The sequence below is a fragment of the Saimiri boliviensis genome, chromosome 9, assembly GCF_048565385.1.
Source record: "Saimiri boliviensis isolate mSaiBol1 chromosome 9, mSaiBol1.pri, whole genome shotgun sequence".
In the NCBI taxonomy this organism is placed as follows: Eukaryota; Metazoa; Chordata; class Mammalia; order Primates; family Cebidae; genus Saimiri; species Saimiri boliviensis.
In genome coordinates, this window is record NC_133457.1 from 53,402,693 (window position 1) to 53,422,966 (window position 20,274).

At 42.3% G+C, this 20,274-nt stretch overlaps 1 protein-coding gene across 6 annotated transcripts in view; it reads right to left on the bottom strand.

Moving 5' to 3' along the window:
- The window catches only part of PCCB (propionyl-CoA carboxylase subunit beta), a 99,475-nt gene that overhangs the window by 26,929 nt on the left and 52,272 nt on the right, over nucleotides 1-20,274 (bottom strand). For all 6 annotated transcript variants that reach the window (XR_012519242.1, XR_012519241.1, XR_012519240.1 and 3 more), the window contains 2 exons: nucleotides 19,938-20,019; nucleotides 7,202-7,325 (listed from right to left, as the gene is read on the bottom strand). Coding sequence is in view for 3 of the 6 variants with exons in the window: in XM_074405884.1 (XP_074261985.1) it covers nucleotides 7,202-7,325; nucleotides 19,938-20,019 (206 nt within the window). In the remaining 3 variants the exon portion in view is untranslated. The remainder of the gene's footprint in view (nucleotides 1-7,201; nucleotides 7,326-19,937; nucleotides 20,020-20,274) is intronic.

Here is a 20,274-nt window from a genome sequence, read left to right on the forward strand (position 1 = left end):
TAAGCCACTAAGCCTGACCTTTTTTTAAAAAAAAAAAATACATATTTTTTTTGGTATTGACTTTATTATTATATTTTTCTTTTCTTTTTTTTTTTTTTTTTGAGATGGAGTCTCACCTGTTGCCCAGGCTAGAGTACAATGGCGCAATCTCGGCTCACTGCAACCTCCTCCTCCTGGGTTCAAATGATTCTCCTGCCTCAGCCTCCCAAGTAGCTGGGATTACAGGCACCCACCACCACGCCCAGCTATTTTTTGTATTTTTATTAAGGATAGTGTTTAACTACATTCGCCAGGCTGGTCTCAAACTCCTGACCTCTTGATCTGCCTACCTCGGCCTCCCAAAGTGCCGGGATTACAGGCGTTAAGTCACCATGCCCGGCCAGAAAACAGTAATTTTTTTTTTGAGACAGAGTCTCGCTCTGTCACCCAGGCTGGAGTACTGTGGCACCATTTCAGCTCACAGTAACCTCTGCCTCCCAGGTTCAAGTGATTCTTGTGCCTCAGCTCCCCAAGTAGCTGGGACTACAGGCGCGTGCCACCAAGCCCAGCTAATTTTTTTATTTTTAGTAGAGATGGGGTTTCGCCATGTTGGCCAGGCTAGTCTCAAATTCCTGGCCCCAAGTGACCCACCTGCCTCAGTCTTCCAAAGTGCTGGGATTACAGGCATGAGCCACTGCATCTGGCTGGAAAATGATAAAATTCTGAAGAAAGAAATAAAGATGCCAGGCACTGTGACTTATACCTGTAATCCCAGAGCTTCGTGAGGCTGAGGTAAGAGGGCTACTTAAAGCCAGAAGTTCAAGACTAGCCTGAGCAACACAGTGAGACTTAGTTTCTACAAAAAATAAAAAATAAAATTAGCCAGGCATAGAGGTGCACACCTGAGTAGTCCCAGCTGCTCAGGAGGCTGAAGTGGGAGGATCGCTTGAGCCCAGGAGTGTGAAGTTGAAGTGAGCTTTAACTGTATCACTGCATTCTAACCTAGGCAACAGAGCAAGATCCTGTCTCTTTAAAAAAAAAAAGAAAGAAAAGAAATGTAAAAGTAACTACATAAAACTGGTACTGCCATCATGGAAAACAGAATGAAGGCTCCTCAAGAAATTAAAAGAGAACTACCATTATGATCCAACAATTCCACAATGGGTATAGATACCCAAAGAAATTGAAGTCAGTACCTCAAGGAAATGTCTGCACCATGTTCACTGCAACATTATTCACAATAGCCAAGGTATGGAAACAACCTAATGATAAATGAATGGATAAAGAAAACATCACAGACACACATACAATGTAATGTTATTCAACCATAAAAAATAGGGAGCCAGACATGGTGACTCATGTCTGTAATCCTAGACTTTGAGATGCCAAGGCAGGAGGACTGCTTGAGCCCAGGAATTCGAGACCAGCCTGGCAACAGAGTAAGACCCCATTTCTACCAAAAATACAAAAAATTAGCTAGGCATGGTGGTGCATGCCTGTGGTCCCAGCTGCTCAAAAGGGTTGCTTGAGCCCAGGAGGCAGATCAAGGCTGCAGTGAGCCATGATCACACCACTGTACTCCAGCCTGGGCAACAGAGCAAGACCCTATCTCAAAAAGAAAGAAAGAAAAAATGCCAGGCACGGTGGCTCATGCCTGTAATCCCAGCACTCTGGGAGGCCAAGGCAAGAGGATCACCTGAGGTCAGTAGTTCAAGACCAGCCTGATCAACATGGTGAAATCCCATCTTAAAAAAAAAAAAGAAAGAAAAGAAAAGAAAGAAAAAAGAAGGAAATACTACTATTTGCAAAAAAAAAAAAAAAAAAAGGATGAATTTGAGGAACATTAGCCAAGTAAAATAAGTCAGCCATAAAAAGATAATACTGTTATAAGCTCATATGTGTGGAATCTAAAAAAGTCATATTCATAGAAACAGGGTGTAAAACAGTATTTACCAAGGGCTTTGGAGTGGGGAGAATGGAAAGATACTGGTCAGGCCAGGCATGGTGGCTCACGCCGGTAATCCCAGCATTTTGGGAGGCCAAGATGGGTGGATCACCTGAGGTCAGGAGTTTGAGACCAGCCTGGCCAACATGAAGAAACCCCAACTCTACTAAAAACACAAAAATTAGCCTAGTGTGATAGCACGTGCCTGTAGTCCCAGCTACTCGAGACACTGAGGCATGAGAATCACTTAAACCCAGGCGGCAGAGGCTGCAGTGAGCAGAGATCACGCCACTGCACTCCAGACTGGGTGACAAAGTGAGACTCAGTTTCAAAAAGAAAAAGAAAGATATTGGTCAAAGAGTACAAATTTTCAGTTAGAAAATGACTAAGTCCTGAGACTCTTACACCAAGGTGACTACAGTTAATAATACTGTATTGTATACTAGAAATTTGCTATGGGAGTAGATCTTAAGTGTTTTCATCACAACAAAAAAGTAACTATGTGTGTGGCCGGGCGCGGTGGCTCAAGCCTGTAATCCCAGCACTTTGGGAGGCCGAGGCGGGTGGATCACGAGGTCGAGAGATCGAGACCATCCTGGTCAACATGGTGAAACCCCATCTCTACTAAAAATACAAAAAACTAGCTGGGCGTGGTGGCGCGTGCCTGTAATCCCAGCTACTCACGAGGCTGAGGCAGGAGAATTGCCTGAGCCCAGGAGGCGGAGGTTGCGGTGAGCCGAGATCACGCCATTGCACTCCAGCCTGAGTAACAAGAGCGAAAACTCTGTCTCAAAAAAAAAACAAACAACAAACAACAAAAAACAAACAAAAAAAAAGTAACTATGTGAGGTGATGAATCTGTTAACTTGTTAAATTATATGTATATCAAATAATCCCACTGTACGCCTTATACACAATTTTTATTTGTCAATTATACCTCAATAAAAAGGGAAGACAACTAAACAGAGAGAATCCATGTTCAAGGATAGGAAGACTCAACACAGACGGTCCCCAACTTAGGATTAGGTTTGCCTTACAATTTTTCAACTTTATGATGGGTTTATTGGAGTATTAAATGCACTTTTCATTTATGGTATTTTCAACTTACAGTAAGTTTCTCAGAACATACCCCATCACAAACTGAGGAGTATCTGCACTGTCAAGATGTCAGCTCTTTCCAAGGTGATCTATAAATTCAATACAATTCCGGCCAGGCGTGGTGGCTCATGCCTGTAATCCCAGCACTTTGGAAGGCTGAGTAGGGTAGATCACCTGAGTTCAGGAGTTCAAGACCAGCCTAGCCAACATGATGAAACCCCGTCTCTACAAAAATACAAAAATTAGCTGGGAATGATAGCAGATACCTGTAATAACGGGTGAATCACTTGAACCAAGAGGCGGAGGTTGCAGTGAGCCAAGATTGCACCACTGTACTCCAGCCTGGGCAACAGAGCGAGACTCTGTCTCAAAAATAAATTAAATAAATAAGTTCAACAGAATTCCAATCAAAATCCTAGCAAGTTATTTTGTGGGTATCAATGAAATAACTCTGAAGTTTATATGTAAAGGCAAAAGATCCAGAAAAGCCAACACTATATTGAAGGAGGAAAAAAAAAGTCAGAAGACTGATACGACCTAACTTCAAGGCTTACTGTGCTACAGTAATCAAGACACTGTGATACTGGCAAAAGAATAGATTGATAGAACAGAATGGAGAATCTAGGCACGAACCCACATAAACACAGTGAACTGATGTTTGATTAAAAAAAAAAAAAAAAAAAAAGCAAAGGTAGCTGGGTACAGTGGCTCATGCCTGTAATCCCAGCACTTTGGGAGGCCAATGCAGGCGGATCATTTGAGGTCTGGAGTTCAAGACTATCCTGGCTAACATGGTGAAACCCCATCTCTACTAAAAATACAAAAATTAGTCGGGAATGATGGTGGGTGCCTGTAATCCCAGCTACTTGGGAGGCTGAGACCGGAGAGATGGTTGAACCCGGGAAGACGGTGGTTGAAGTGAGCTGAGATTGCACCACTGCACTCCAGCCTGGGCAGCTAAGCAAGACTCCATCTCGGAGGGAGGCTGGGGGGAACAGGGAAGAACAAAGGCAATATAATGAAACAAAGACAGTCTTTTCAACAAATAATGCTGAAACAACATCCACATGCAAAATAAATAAAAATAATTAAATAAATAAATCTAGATATGGACATTATACCCTCCACAAAAATTAACTCAAAGTGAATCAGAAACCTAAATGTAAGACACAAAACTAAAAAACTTCTAGACGATAACATAGGAGAAAATCTAGAAGCCTTTGAGAATGCCAGTGGCTTTTAAGATACAAATACAACAGGCTGGGCACAGTGGCTCTAGCCTGTTATCCTAGCACCTTGGGAGGCTGAGGTGGGCAGATTACTTGAGGCCAAGAGTTCAAGACCACCCTGGCTATTATGGTGAAATCTTGTCTCTACTAAAAATCCAAAAAATTAGCCAGGCATGGTGGCACGCACCTGTAGTCCCAGTTACTTGGGAAGCTGAGGCATGAGTATCACTTGAACCAGGGAGGCAGAGGCTGCAGTGAGCCAAGATTGCATCTCTGCTCTCCAGCCTGGGTGACAGAGCAAGACTGTCTCAAAAAAATTTAAAAAGTTACAATATCAAAGGCATGATCCATGACAGAAATCACTGATAAGCTAGACTTCATTAAAAACTTCACTCTGACAAATACACTGTCAAGAGAAGACACCCCAGATTGAAAGAAAATTCTTGCAAACAACATATTTGAAAACGGCCTGTTACTCAAATATACAAAGAACTCTTAAAATTCAACAATAAGAAAACAACCCAATTTAAAACGGGAAAAGATCTGAATAGATACTTTATCAAAAAAGATATACAAAAGGCAAACTCATGTATGAAAAGATATGGCCGGGCACGGTGGCTCACACTGGTATCCCAGCACTTTGGGAGACCGAGGTGGGCAGATCACAAAGTCAGAAGATCAAGACCATCCTGGCTGACATGGTGAAATCCTGTCTCTACTGAAAATACAAAAAATTAGCTGGGCCTGGTGGCATGTGCCTGTAGTCCCAACTACTCCAAAGCCTGAGGCAGGAGAACTGCTTGAACCCAGGAAGCAGAGGTTGCAGTGAGCTGAGATCCCATGACACACTCCAACCTGGGAGACAGGGCGAGACGGTCTCAAAAAAAAAAAAAAGAAAAGAAAAGAAAAAAGAAAAGATGCTCAACATCATATGTCATTAAGAAACTGCAGATTAGACGTAGGTATCACTATACATCCAGTAGAGCAGCCAAAATCTGGAACACCAACCGGAGGATATGAAACAATGAGAATTCTCATTCATTGCTGGTGGGAATGCAAACTAGCACAGCTACTGTGAAAGAAAAAAATTATACACATTCTTACCAAACAATCTAGCAATCATGCTACTTGGTATTTATCCAAATGAGGTAAAAACTTACATCTACACAAAAACCTGCACATGGATGTTTATAGCAGCTTTATTGCAATGCCAAAACTTGGAAGCAATTAAGATATCCTTCAGTGGGTGAATGGATAAACAGTGAATATTATTCAGAACTAAAAAGAAATGAGCTAACAAGCCATGAAAAGCCATGGAAGAACCTTAAATGTACTTTACTTTCAAATGTAATTGAAAGACACCAAACTGAAAAGGCTACATACTGGATGACTCCAACTATATAATATTCTTGAAAAGGCAACACTGACAACAATAAAATAACCAGTGGTTGCCAGAAGGTGAGGCTAGGGGAAAGATGTACAGGCAGAGGACGGTGTATTTTTAGGGCAGTGAATCTATTTTGTATCATATGATAACGGTGGATACATGTCATTATACATTTGTCAAACCTATAGGATTTACAATACCAGGAATAAACCCTAATGTAAACTAGACTTTGGTTGATAATGATGAATCAATGAAGGTTCATTAATTTGAACAAATATACTGCTCTGATGCAGGGCTTTGGTCACATGGAGGCTATGCATGTGGGAGCAGAAGGTGAACAGGAATTTTATCTACTCTCCATTCAGTTTTGCTGTGAACCTATAACTGTTCTATAAATGTATTTTTTATAAGGGATTATACACTATGACCCAGTGGGATTTATCCCAGGAATGCAAAGGTGGTTCAACATAAGAAAATCAGCATAATACACCACATTAACAAAAGGAAGGACAAAAACCACATGATCATTTCAATTGAAACAAAAAAGGTGTTTGACAAAATCCAACATCCTTTCATGAAAAAACACAAAGAAAATCAAGAATGGATGGAAACTTCCTCCATATTATAAAGGGCCTTCATGAAAAACCCACAACTCACATCATACAGTGGTGAAAGACTAGGTTTTCCTACCTTAACATGAGCAACAAAAGAAGCATGCCCACTCTCACCACTGCAATTCATCACTGTACAAGAAATTCTTGCCAGAGCAATTAGACAAGAAAAATAAAAGACATCCAAATTGGAAAGGAAGAAGTAAAACTATCTCTATTTACAGAAAACATGATCCTGTATATAGACAATCCCAGCAAATCCACAAGAGGGCTAATGAACAAGTTCATCAACGTTCATAATATTCACAATATTCAACAGCATTATTCACAGTAACTAAAAGGTGGAAATAACCTGTGTCCACAGACGAACAACCAAACAAAATGCAGCAATATAAATTGTAAAACAAAATAATAAACAAACCCAGCGAAGTTGCAAGTTACGAGATCAATAAAAACCAGCTTTGTATGTGTGCTTCCATGAAGCAGCAATGAACAATCCAAAAAAGAAATAGAGAAAGCAATTCCATATACAATAACATCTAAAATAATAAAACATTTAGAAATAAATTTAACCAAAGAGGTGATAGACTTGGACACTGAAAATTACAAAACATAGCAGGAAGAAACAAAAAAAGAAGGAAAATGGAAAGACATTCTGTGTTCGTGGATTGGAAGACAATATTGTTAAGGTGTCAATACTACCCAGAGCTTCAGCCTGGGAGGGGGAGGTTGCAGTGAGCTGTGATTGTACCACTGCACTCCAGCCTGGACAACAGAGTAAGACCCTGTCTCAAAAAAAAAAACAGCTTTTACAACAACCATTTGGGTTTTTTCCTCTGGTCACAGAAGGCCATGTCTGAAGAACAGGCAAAAGGCAGACAGATATCGTGGACCCAGGCTTCCCTGGCCTCCAGCCCCACAACCAAGGCTTATAAGAGCTTCTTCGTCCTACCTGAGGCCACCTTAGGTTGGTTGCCAACAATTCCAACGGTCCTCCCATTCATTCTTGCAAAACCAACAATGATGTTCTTGGCATAAGCGGGCATGATCTCAAAAAATTCACGCTCATCAACAACCTGCAGGAATAAATTTCCTTCTGAGCTCAAAATGGTAAAGACAAGTATAAGATGTACCAACACTACAGAATGACATTTCTATTACACAATTACAGAGGTAGAGGTAGACAGCTCCAGCTCTATCACAGGTTCTCCAAAAAAGCAGGACAATAGGCAAAGGCAGCACCTCCTCCCTGCTGGGGAGAAATGATGCAGAAAACCTCAAAGGCTGCAAAGATGGACACACCAATTAAATTTGTTTTAAAAGTTCTATTTGAATTTCAAATTTTTTATGACAACTTTATTTCACTTTGAAATTATTTCCAACCTAAACAAAAGTGTCAGGTCAAGCCGGTGGCTCACGTCTGCAATCCCAGCACTTTGGGAAGTTGAGCTGGGTGGATCACCTGAGGCCAGGAGTTCAAGACCAGCCTGGCCAACGTGACAAAACCCCGTCTCTACTAAAAACAAAAAAAAATTAGCCTGGTGTAGTGGCAAGCATCTGTAATCCCAGCTACTCAGGAGGCTGAGGCAGGAGAATCGCTTGGACTAGGAGGCAGAGGCTGCAGTGAGCCGAGATCATGCCACTGCACTCCAGCCTGGGCAACAGAGGGAGACTCAGTACAAAAACCATTCATATACCCTTCATCCCAATTCATTTATTAGTATTTTACCACATAAACGATTTTGCTTTTTTTGAGACTGGGTCTCCCTCTGTCACTCAGGCTGTAATGTAGTGGTGTAATCATGGCTCACTGCAGCCTTGATCTCCTGGGCTCATGATCTTTCCACCTCAGCCTCCCAAGTAGCTAGGACCACAGCTGTGTGCCACCATGGTCAGCTAATTTTTAAATTTTTAGTAGAGATGACGTCTCGCTATGTTGCCCAGACTGGTCTCAAACTCCTGGGCTCGAGCAATCCTCCTGCCTTGGCCTCCCAAAGTGCTGTGATTATAGGCATGAGCCACTGTGCCTGACCCTCTCTCTTTTATACATATAAACCCACAAGAACACTTTTTTATAACTACAGTGATATTAACAAGAAATAAACATTACCACAATACTATTTGAGACAGGGTTTTGCTCTGTGACCCAGGCTGGAGTGCAGTAGCGTGATCTCAGCTCATTGCAGCCTTGATTACCAGGGTTCAAGCAATGTGCCCACCTCAGCCTCCCAAGTAGCTAGGACTACAGGTACATGCCACCATGGCCAGCTAATTTTTGTATTTTTTGTAGAGACAGGGTCTTCCTATGTTGCCCAGGTTGGTCTCAAACTCCTGGGCTCAAGCAGTTCACCCGCCTCAGCCTCCCAAAATGCCAAGACAAGTATGAGCTACCGTGCCCAGCTCACAACACTATTTTTTTTTTTTTTTTTTTTTTTTTTTTTTCTGAGACAGAGTCTCACTTAGTCACCCAGGCTGGAGTGCAGTGGTGTGATCTAGGCTCACTGCAACCTCCACCCCACCTGAGTTCAAGTGATTCTCCTGCCTCAGCCTCCCGAGTAGCTGGGACTAAAGGTGCATGCTACCGTGCCCAGCTAATTTTATTTTTCTTTTTGTATTTTTAGTAGACATAGGATTTCACCATGTTGGCCAGGATGATCTTGATCTCTTGACCTCGTGATCTGCCCACCTTGGCCTCCCAAAGTGCTGGACTGTAGGCATGAGCCACCATGCTCAGCCACTATTTCTTAGTATGTAACATTATTCAAGTTTGCCAATTGTTCCAATAGCATCCTTTATAGCAGCACAAACAACAAAATTCTGGTCCAGAATCTGAGCCAGGATCACACGGTGCCTTTTTTTTTTTTTTTTTTTTTTTTTCTTTTTTTGAGACTGAGTTTCGCTCTTGTTACCCAGGCTGGAGTGCAATGGCGCGATCTCGGCTCACCGCAACCTCCGCCTCCTGGGTTCAGGTAATTCTCCTGCCTCAGCCTCCTGAGTAACTGGGATTACAGGCATGCACCACCATGCCCAGCTCATTTTTTGTATTTTTAGTAGAAACGGGGTTTCACCATGTTGACCAGGATGGTCTCGATCTCTTGACCTCGTGATCCACCCACCTCAGCCTCCCAAAGTGCTGGGATTACAGGCTTGAGCCACCGCGCCCGGCCCACATGGCACTTTTAGTGGTCATGTCTCTTTAGGCTCCTTAAACTTTCCCCTCTCCATCTTTGTCTTCATAATCATGACATCTTTGAAGACAACAGGCAGATTAATTTGTAAAGCACGCCTTTTATTTGGGTTCCTTTGGTATTTCATGTTTAATTTTGAGCTAAGTCTTCCCGCAGGAATATCACAGAAGGGACATTCTCATCAAGTGGCACAAGGTGTTGATCTGTCCATTTGTCCATTGTCCAGTGATAGTGATTGATATCTGCCAGGTTTCCTGGTAAAATTACTATTTCTCCAATTCAATAAGAATTTTGTGGGGAAAATACTTTGAGACTACATGAAATCCTGTTCTTCAAACTTTAATCATTAATCTAGTTCTTCGTCTACTAGGTTTAGCATGTAACATCCATTAATCATTCTTGCCTAACTCATTACTGTCAGGATAGTTGCCAAATGGTGAGGTTTTTTTTGAGAAGGGGTCTTGCTCTGCCACCCAGGTGGGAGTGCAGTAGAACAACCTCATCTCACTGCAACCTCTACCTCCAACGCTCAAGCAATCCTCCCACCTTATCCTCCCTAGCAGCTGGGACCACAGGCACACACCACCATACCTGGCAAATTTTTATATTTTTAGTAGAGACAGGGTTTCAGCATGTGGGCCAGACTGGTCTCAAAGTTCAGAGCTCAAGCAATCTGCCCACCTCAGCCTCCCAAAGTGCTGGGATTACAAGTGTGAACCACCATGCTCAGCCCAAGTGGCGAGTTTTCCAATTCCACTTTTCCTTCTCCATTTATTAGCTGGCATCTACTGCAAGACCCATCTTTGCCTTTCCCATTTACTTATATGGTATCAGTATGAACTTAGGGATTTTTGTTTTATTCTATGGATTATAATCTTTCACCATCATTTTATGTTCAAATTATCCTATATTTGCCGAAGTTCCTTCACACTGGTTCCTGTGTCCTTCTAAAGTGTCCCCATCATTCTTTGAGCACTACCTTACCTTTTGGAATTATCTTACTTTCTGGTTCATCTTGGCTTTTTTCCTGCCCCAGCCCCACAATCAGCCATTTCTCCAAAAGGCCTGGGTTCCTTTTAGCAGTATACGCAACTCCTTCTAAAATGTCCAAAGTACAGCTATATGAAAAATCATGCATTTGTGCTGATAATTCTAATTCTACTCCAATGCATCTATAGGGTTCATTCTAGTTATTCTTCTCTTGCCATATTCACAACTCCCTTCTCCAACAGCAGAAATCTTGCTGCCACTACCCTCAAAATGTACTTATTTATTGGATACTCAGAGAAAAGTTTCAGAATTGCTAACTTATAAAACTACAAAAAACAGACCTACTAACTAGAATGTTTTTATAGCTATTTCTGTCTTTAAAGGTACATAGTCAAAATATAAGTTCAAAAGTCAATCATTTAAAACAGGTTCAGTTTGTATTTCATTTTAAAGGTTTTCCTCAGTCTTGATTTTATTTAATATGTAAAATATTAATAGTGTTCCTTCCCCATCCCTTCCAGCCTAGTCTCACCCACCCTGTTGTTAATCTCATTATTTCCTGATGTACTATTTGCGTGTTTGCATTTGTATCTTTTAATTTACCCTTTTATCTTACATGGAAAGTAACAGTACACTCTTTTGCACTTTCAATTTTTTCACTTAATGTATCCTTGGAATCACTTCATATCAGTTCATAGAGATCTTCATTCCTTTTCACTTCTGCACAGTACTATACTACATGATGTACCGCTTTATTCAACTAATCTCCTACATGTGGCTTACATTATTTTAAAAGGTACATTTAGGTTATTTAACATATCTCACCATTATAAATGACAATGTAATGGTAGTAACCTCATACATCTGTAATTTTGTAAGGTGGGAAGTATATCTTCAGGGTAAATTGCTAGGAATGGGATTGCTGGGTCGAAGGGCAAATGCGTATTTAGTCCTGGAAAATACCAGAGTCCCCTATCAGCAATGCACAAGACTGCCTGCTTCCCCACTGACTTTCCAATGGAAAGAGTTTTCAAGGTTTTTATTTTAGCCAATCTACGAGAAAACAGTGTAATCTGAATTTGTATTTCCAGCATTACGTATGAAGTTGAACATACTTTGACACGTTTAAGGTCCATTTTATATCTTTTTTGTGAAGCTATCTATTTATGGTTTTCTGCCCAGTTTTCTATCGGTTTTGGTCATTAATCCTCCAGCCTAAGAGTTCTTTTTTAAGAATATTCATACTCAGTCCGGGCGTGGTGGTTCACACCTGTAATCCTAAAAGTTTGGGAGGCTGAGGTCAGGAGTTCAAGATGGTGAAACCCCATCTTATAAAAAAAAAATTTTTTAATAAAAATAAAAAGAATATTCATACTCTGGATCACATGCTGCACAGAGTTTCTTCTAGTGTATTGGTTGTCTTTCAACTTTGTTTATAGTTTTTTGCTATCAAGACTGGGATTTAACAATTTTCTTACATAGCTTTGTCTATCTTTCACTGAAACTAGTTTTTGAGTTACAGTTCAAAAGCATTTCTAAAACCTCCTCTAAGGTTTCAGAGGAATTCATCTGTGTTTTCTTTTAGTGCTTGTATGGATTCACTGATTATATTTAGTTCTGACTCATATGTAATTTATTTTTGTACATTGTGTGAAGTATGAATCTAATTTTATATTTTCCTAAATGGCTAGCCAGTTGCCCCCAGCATCGTTTATTAAAAGCTAATTTTTGTCCCCGAGATTTGAGAAAATATTATCACATACAGTCAAGCACTGCACAATGAGGTTTTGGCCAATGATGACTACCTATAGGAATGTGGGCCCATCGTAATACCCTATTTTTACTGTACCCTTTTTATGTTTAGATACATACTTACCATTGTGTTACAACTGCTGGACAGGTTTGCAGCCTAAGAGCAATAGGCTGTACCACAGATCCTAGGTGTGTAATAGGCTGTACCATCTAAGTTTGTGAAAGCATACTCTATGATGTTCACAGAAAGAAACTGCCTAATGATGCATTTCTCAGAACATATCCCCGTTGTTAAGCAACGCATGACTGTACTAAAATTCTGTATGTACTTGAGTCTATTTCTGGCTCTTTTATTCTATTCCACTGGTCTATTTATGTGCCTGTTTCACAGCTTTAACTATAGGATGCTTTAATATAAAACATGGCTATTCCCCACTTACAGCTTTTCTTTTGCAGTTTATTCTTAGGCATTCTTGCACTTTTATTTTTCCATGTAAACTTTTGTATAAACTTATCTAGTTCTATTTTTTAAAAACTGTTTATTGGGATTGCCTTAAATTTATAAAACAACTTAAGAATCAATATTTTCATGACATTAACCCCAGGAACAAGGAATGTCTTTCCATTTGTTCAAGTCTACTTTTATGTTTTGCACAGACAAGTCTCGCTATACTGCCCAGAACAGTCCTGAACTCCTGGGCTCAAGGGATTTTCCCTCCTCAGCTTCCTAAAATGCTTGGATTACAGATGTAAGCCACCATGGCTGGCCTACTTTTGATTTTCAAAAGTGTTTTTAAGTTCACCCTGGGCTGGGCATGGTGGCTCACACCTAAAATCCCAGCACTTTGGAAGGCCAAGGTGGATGGATCGCTTAAGCCCAGCCAGGAGTTCGAGACCAGCCTGGGCAACATAGCAGGACCTCTTCCTACAAAAAATAAATACTAGGCCGGGCACGGTGGCTCAAGCCTGTAATCCCAGCACTTTGGGAGGCCGAGGCGGGTGGATCACGAGGTCAAGAGATCGAGACCATCCTGGTCAACATGGTGAAACCCCGTCTCTACTAAAAATACTAAAAAATTAGCTGGGCATGGTGGCGTGTGCCTGTAATCCCAGCTACTCAGGAGGCTGAGGCAGGAGAATTGCCTGAACCCAGGAGGCGGAGGTTGCGGTGAGCCGAGATTGCACCATTGCACTCCAGCCTGGGCAACAAGAGCGAAACTCTGTCTCAAAAAAAAAAAAAAACAATTACTAAATTAGGTGGGTGTGGTGGTGCATGCCTGTAGTCCCAGCTGATGTAAGAGGATTGCTTGAGCCCAGGAGATCAAAGCTGCAGTGAGTTGTGACTGGGCCACTGCACTCCATCCTGGGTGAGAGACACTTTGTCTAAAAAAGTTAATTTACCCTACACAGCTTCTATGCATTTTCTGTTAAAATTATTACTAAACATTTTATCTTCTTGTTACTCTATGTAAAAGAGGCTTTTACTCTACCATAATTGGTTACTGCTTATGTATATGAAAATGTCCATGTTAATTGTGTATCCTCTTCAAGTTGTATAGTATAATAATAAATTCTCTAGTTTTCTTGAATATTATAATACTGTATCACCTACAATACAGCTTAACATCTTTCCCAAGGCTTTTGCCTCTAATTGGTCCTCTTCTTGTCTAACTGCATTGGTTAATATTTCCAAAACAATGTTAAATAAGAATGGAAGTAGGCCGGGCGCGGTGGCTCAAGCCTGTAATCCCGGCACTTTGGGAGGCCGAGGCGGGTGGATCATGAGGTCAAGAGTTCGAGACCATCCTGGTCGACATGGTGAAACCCCGTCTCTACTAAAAATACAAAAAACTAGCTGGGCATCGTGGCGCGTGCCTGTAATCCCAGCTACTCAGGAGGCTGAGGCAGGAGAATTGCCTGAACCCAGGAGGCGGAGGTTGCGGTGAGCCGAGGTCGCGCCATTGCACTCCAGCCTGGGTAACAAGAGCGAAACTCCGTCTCAAAAAAAAAAAAAAAAAAAGAATGGAAGTAATGGGCATCCTGTACTTGTTCCTAATCCTGGTAGAAGCTAGTCTTTCCTTATTAGGTGAGATCCTGGCTTTTGAAAAGGTCTATACCAAATTTTATCATATTAAAAAAATATTAATCAATTCCTGTTTTCTGAAGTCTATCAGAAATAGGTATTGATCCTTCTTAAAGGCGTTCTTCAGCATCTATATAAATAATTGTAATTTTTCTCTGCTATATGTGTTAATACAGTGTATTACTGGGTTTCCTAGAACCAATCTTGCATTTCTAGGATAAATCCCACCTGGCCACAGATATAATTTTAACAAGATAAGAAAGATGAAACTGAAATCTTAAGTACTACCTTTATCAAGTTCAGGTATCAACATTGTACTATTTCTTTAAAAAAACTCTGGAAGGCCGGGCACGGTGGCTCAAGCCTGTAATCCCAGCACTTTGGGAAGCCGAGGCGGGTGGATCATGAGGTCAAGAGATTGAGACCATCCTGGTCAACATGGTGAAACCCCGTCTCTACTAAAAATACAAAAAATTAGCTGGGCATGGTAGCGCGTGCCTATAATCCCAGCTACTCAGGAGGCTGAGGCAGGAGGATTGCCTGAACCCAGGAGGCGGAGGTTGCGGTGAGCCGAGATCGCGCCATTGCACTCCAGCCTGGGTAACAAGAGCGAAACTCCGTCTCAAAAAAAAAAAAAAAAAAAAAAAACACCTCTGGAAGGTTCTTGTGTGTTTTGTTTACTTTCTATGCTCTGGAAGAATTTATGTAGCATTAAGACGATTTGGCCTTTAAAGGTCTCAGAAATTCCATATGAAACTATTTGGGTCTGGTGTTTTTTGTTTGTTTGAGACAGAGTTTTGCTCTGTAACCGAGGGTGGAGTGCTGTGGCACAAACATGGTTAAGTGCCTGCCTCAACTTCCTGGGCTCAAGTGACCCTCCCACCTTGGCCTCCCCAGTAGCTGGGACTACAGGTGCATAACACCATGCCTGGCTAATTTTTTTCCTTTTTTGAGATGGAGTTTCACTCTTGTTGCCCAGGCTGGAGTGCAATGGTGCAATCTCAGCTCACCCCAACCTGCACCTCCCGGGTTCAAGCGATTCTCCTGCCTCAGCCTCCTGAGTAGCTGGGATTACAGGCACATACCACCATGCCCAGCTAATTTTGTATTTCTGGTAGAGTCGGGGTTTGAGACCAGAGTCAGGCTGGTCTCAAACTCCCAATCTCAGGTGATCCGCCTGCCTCGGCCTCCCAAAGGGCTGGTATTACAGGTGTGAGCCACTGCGCCAGCCAGACGGTTTTTTTAAAAAGCAAATTACAAAAGTGTAATAATACAATACTTTTTGAGTTAAAAGTAAACATATGGGCCAGGCGCAGTTGCTTACACCTGTAATGTAGTAATTTGGGAGGCCGAGGCCAGAGGATCACTTGAAGCCAGGAGTTCGAGACCAGCCTGGCCAACATGGCGAAACTCCACCTCTACTAAAAATAGAGAGAAGGAGAAAAGAAAAAGAAAAATTTCCAGCCTGGCCAAGACAGTGAAATCCCGTCTCTACTAAAAATACAAACATTAGCCAGGTGTGGTGGCAAGTGTCTGCAATCCCAGCTACTCAGGAAGCTGGGGCAGCAGAATCGCCTGAACCTGGGAGGTGGAGGTTGCAGTGAACCGAGATCGCGCCACTGCACTCTAGCCTTGGCAAGAGAGCAAGACACCATCTCAAAAAAAAACAAAAAAAAAAAAAAAAGAAAAATGTGAAAACCTGGAAGAAATAGCTAATTTATAGAAAAAAATACACTAAAATTAACCTCTAAAGACATAAAGTTTAAAGAAATGATTTACATTAAATCAAGAGGAAATTATCAAAAGCCACTCACACTCCACAAAAAAGCACTGGGCCTGGACCTGGGAACTTCACAGGACAACTCTACCCAATCTTTAAAGAGTAATCCCAATGTTATTTAACTTTTTTCAGGGCGCAGAAAAAGAAAACTTCAAAATTATTTTCATGAAATGTTATGAACTAAACTGTGTCCAAATTCAAATGTTGGTATGTTAACCCTCAATGTGACTGTATTTGAGCCAGGCGCAGCAGCTCATGCCTGTGATCCCAGCACTTTGGGAGGCCAAGGAGGGCGAATCACCAGTGGCAAAACCCCATCTCCACTAAAAATATAAAAATTAGTGGGGCATGGTGGCACACGCCTGTAATTCTGGCTAATTGGGAGGCTGAGGCAGAAGAGGACTTGGAAGGCAGAGGTTGCAGTGAGCCAAGATCTCGCCACTGCACTCCAGCCTGGGTAAAAGAGCAAGACTCTGTCTCAAAGGAAAAAAAAAAAAAGGGACTTTGGAGAGGGACTTTCCAGAGGTAATTAACGTTAAATGGGGTCATAAGGAGGAGACCCTAATCTGCCAGGACTGGAATTCTTTTAAGAATTGGGAAGAACCAGTCTGGGCAACATAGTGAGATGCCATCTCTATAAAAAATTTTAAAATTAGCCAGATGTGGTAGCATGTAGCTACAGTCCCAGCTATAGCTACTCAGGAGGCTGAGGTGGGAGGATCACTTGAGCACAGGAGGTCAAAGCTGCAGAGAGTCAAGGTCACACCACTGCACTCCAGCCTGGGTGACAAAGCAAGACCCTGTCTTTGAGGGGAAAAAAAAAGCGGGGGGAAAGACACCAAAGATCTCTCTCTTTCTGTAGGCACACAGAGCAAATGCCTGTGGTAACATAGCAAGAAGGTAGTCCACAAAGCCACAGAGAGAGACACCTCAGAATGAAGTCAAGCCTGCCAATGCCATGATCTTGGACTTCCAGCCTCCAGAACTGACAGAAAATAAATTTCTGCTGTTTAAGCTATCCAGTTTATGGTATTTTCTTATGGTAGCCCTAGAACACTAATACATAAAGCAAATACAGGCCAGGTGTGGTGGCTCACACCTGTAATCCCAGCACTTTGGGAGGCTGAGGCAGATGGATCACCTGAGGTCAGGGGTTCAAGACCAGCCTGACCAACATGGTGAAACCCCGTCTCTACTAAAAGTACAAAAATTAGCCAGGCACGGTGGTGCTTGCCTGTAATCCCAGCTACTTGGGAGGCTGAGGTAGGAGAATCCGTTGAACCCAGCAGAGGTTGCAGTCAGTCGAGATAGCGCCATTGCTTTCCAGCCTGAGCAACAAGAGCAAAACTCCGTCTCAAAAAACAAAAATTAAGGCCAAGCACGGTGGCTCAAGCCTGTAATCCCAGCACTTTGGGAGGCCGAGGCGGGAGGATCACAAGGTCAAGAGATCAAGACCATCCTGGTCAACATGGTGAAACTGTCTCTACTAAAAAATAAAAATTAGCTGGGCATGTTGGCACGTGCCTGTAATCCCAGCTACTCAGGAGGCTGAGGCAGGAGAATTGCCTGAACCCAGGAGGCAGAGGTTGCGGTGAGCCGAGATCGCGCCACTGCACTCCAGCCTGGGTAACAAGAGCGAAACTCCGTCTCAAAAAATAAATAAATAAGTAAGTAAAGCAAATACAACATTGATACCAAAACCTGATTTTAAAATACCTAAAAAAAATACACACTAGTAGCACACAATATTAATGTAAAGACTCAAAATATTAGCAAACAATATATAACTTCAGGAATGAAGGAGCAGTTTAATATTAGGAAATCTACTAGGATAGATTTATAAATAGATCTAAGAAGGAAAATCACATGATCATCTCCAAAAACACTGAAAGTGCATTCAACACTCATTCCTAATTTTAAGGACAAAACAACAAAAATATTTAAAACAGAAACCAGTGGTAACTTCAAAATGAAAAAAAGACATAAATTAGGAAACACTGACAGCAGTCTTGCTAAACTTAGAAACAATACAAAGACGCCCAGAATCCCAACTCTGACTCACCATGACATTTGACATACAGGGAGTTGTGGCCAATGCAAGACAAGGAAAGAAATGACATGTAAAGTAATTGGAAAGACAAAACTTTACTTATTTTTAGGGACGGAGTCTTGCTCTATCACCCAGGCTGGAGTGTAGTGGCATGATCACAATTCAGGGCAGCCTCAAACACCTGGGCTCAAGCAATCCTCCCATCTCAGCCTCCCAAGTAAATAGGACTACAGGTGACTGCCACCACACCCAGCATTTTTTTTTACTTTTTGTAGAGATGGGGACTCTTTCTGTTGCCCAGGCTGGTTTTCAGCTCCTGGCATGAAAGGATCCCCCTGCCTTGGCCTCCCAAAGCACTGGGATTATAGACATGAGCCCTGCACCTGGCAGAACTCTTTTTTATACATAGACAGTATGCAACCACATTTTTAAAACCCCGAAGAAAGGACAGAAAAAAATTACAAACAATTAGAGTATTTAACAAGTAGGATATAAAACTTTGTAACAAGAATCAAGAGCTATCATATATACCTTAAGAAAAAGCTAGAAGATGGCAGAGTAGGAAGCACCAGGAATTGGTCTCCCCACCTGGGCAACAACTGCCTAGCAGAATCTGTCTGATGGAACTATTTTGACTCTGTGGTGTCTGTTGAAGAACTGCAACTTCCAGGAGAAGGACTGGACTGAAAATTGGAGTTAATTTCATCTCTTAGCACAGTAGCAGCTACCCATCCCCAACCCCAGCCCCATGACAGACAGTTCTGCAAGTGTTCCTGGAGCAGTTTGCACACAGCTTGCAGGAGCCAGGGTGGGCATAAAAGGACCCTGTCCTCCAAACACTGAGAATCTGTGCTTGGATTGTTGACTGCTGCTTCTGATCACAGAGGTGCAGACAGAGATGGGTGGTCGCTGTTGTTACCACTCACCGCATTGTTGCGAGGCTCTCCCGCTTTGGGCTGAAGTGACTTCCAGGGAATTTAAAGGGCTGACACCTTTTACCATCTTCCTTTTCGTCTCCTCTTCTACTTTTGGGAGTCAGACAATAACTAGGACACTCAAAAACAACTGCATACACAGGGAAAATCTGAAAGTGATTGCACATGCCCCTGCGAAGGCTCACAAAAGATCTAACTGAGACCTTAAGGTTACACCTCAGGCTAATCCTTGGTGCACGAAGAGCCTACGAGAATAAAAAAGACAAAAACAACAGAAAAGAGCAAACCTTAGGGAAGAGAGAGAATTTAATTTCTCGAGTTACTAGAGAGCCATCATGTTGTGTTATGCAAGGACTACTGAGAACACAGTGTACCCATGAGAAAGGCAAAGGCCACCTACAGATGCCCTTAGTTTACCGACCCAGGAATCTGCTGCACCAAAAAAAAGGTACAAATGGCTCCTATCTCCCACAGACCTCCAAACATACACTTCAACCTTGTAGGATGCTCTGTGCACTCTCCTTTCTCTAGAAGGACAAACTCCCTCTGAGCAGAGGGCCCCAAAGATACTTAACAAGGATCACTCTGGCCTCATTCTAGAGTCTGGGGACACGACCCATAATTTATGTTCCTCAGAGGGCCTTCTAAAGACTTCTGAGCTCTGCTGGCCCTTACTATTCCCATCTCCAGCCCTTGATTTCAAGTCCATCTGTGCCACCAGGGTATCTACAGCCACCAGGTCTTTCCAGAACACGCTACTCAGTAGCCACAGGTCCTGTGCCCACCCCATTCCCCACCTGTGTTGTCTGACATGAAGGGCAGTGGTCCAGTGCTTCTTCATTAGGCCGAAGCACAGTGCCCATGAATGTGGCTGACTAGGACAGACAAGATAAGCAAATGTGGCACTTACAGAGTGTATGATGTCCACCATGTCGTAGGCTTTGGTTGATTCCAAAGGGACAACTGTGTCGAGCTCAGGAACCAGACGGTCACTTTAGGCAGAAAAAAGGCAGGTATAGTCAACATAGGAAGAACCAGTTACCTTTTGAGGGAGGGGAGTGGGAAAGGAAATAGAGGGGACAAGTCATAGGGACTGGGCCAGTTCTGTCCCTGCTGGGCTTACAAAGCAGTCACCAGAGAGTCATTCCTTTGCAACCACCACATTAACTGAACCTGGGACAGCATCTGGTTTTCTTTTAGAGAAAAAAATGAGCTTATTCCCCTGAACGTTACTCTTTCATTTATCT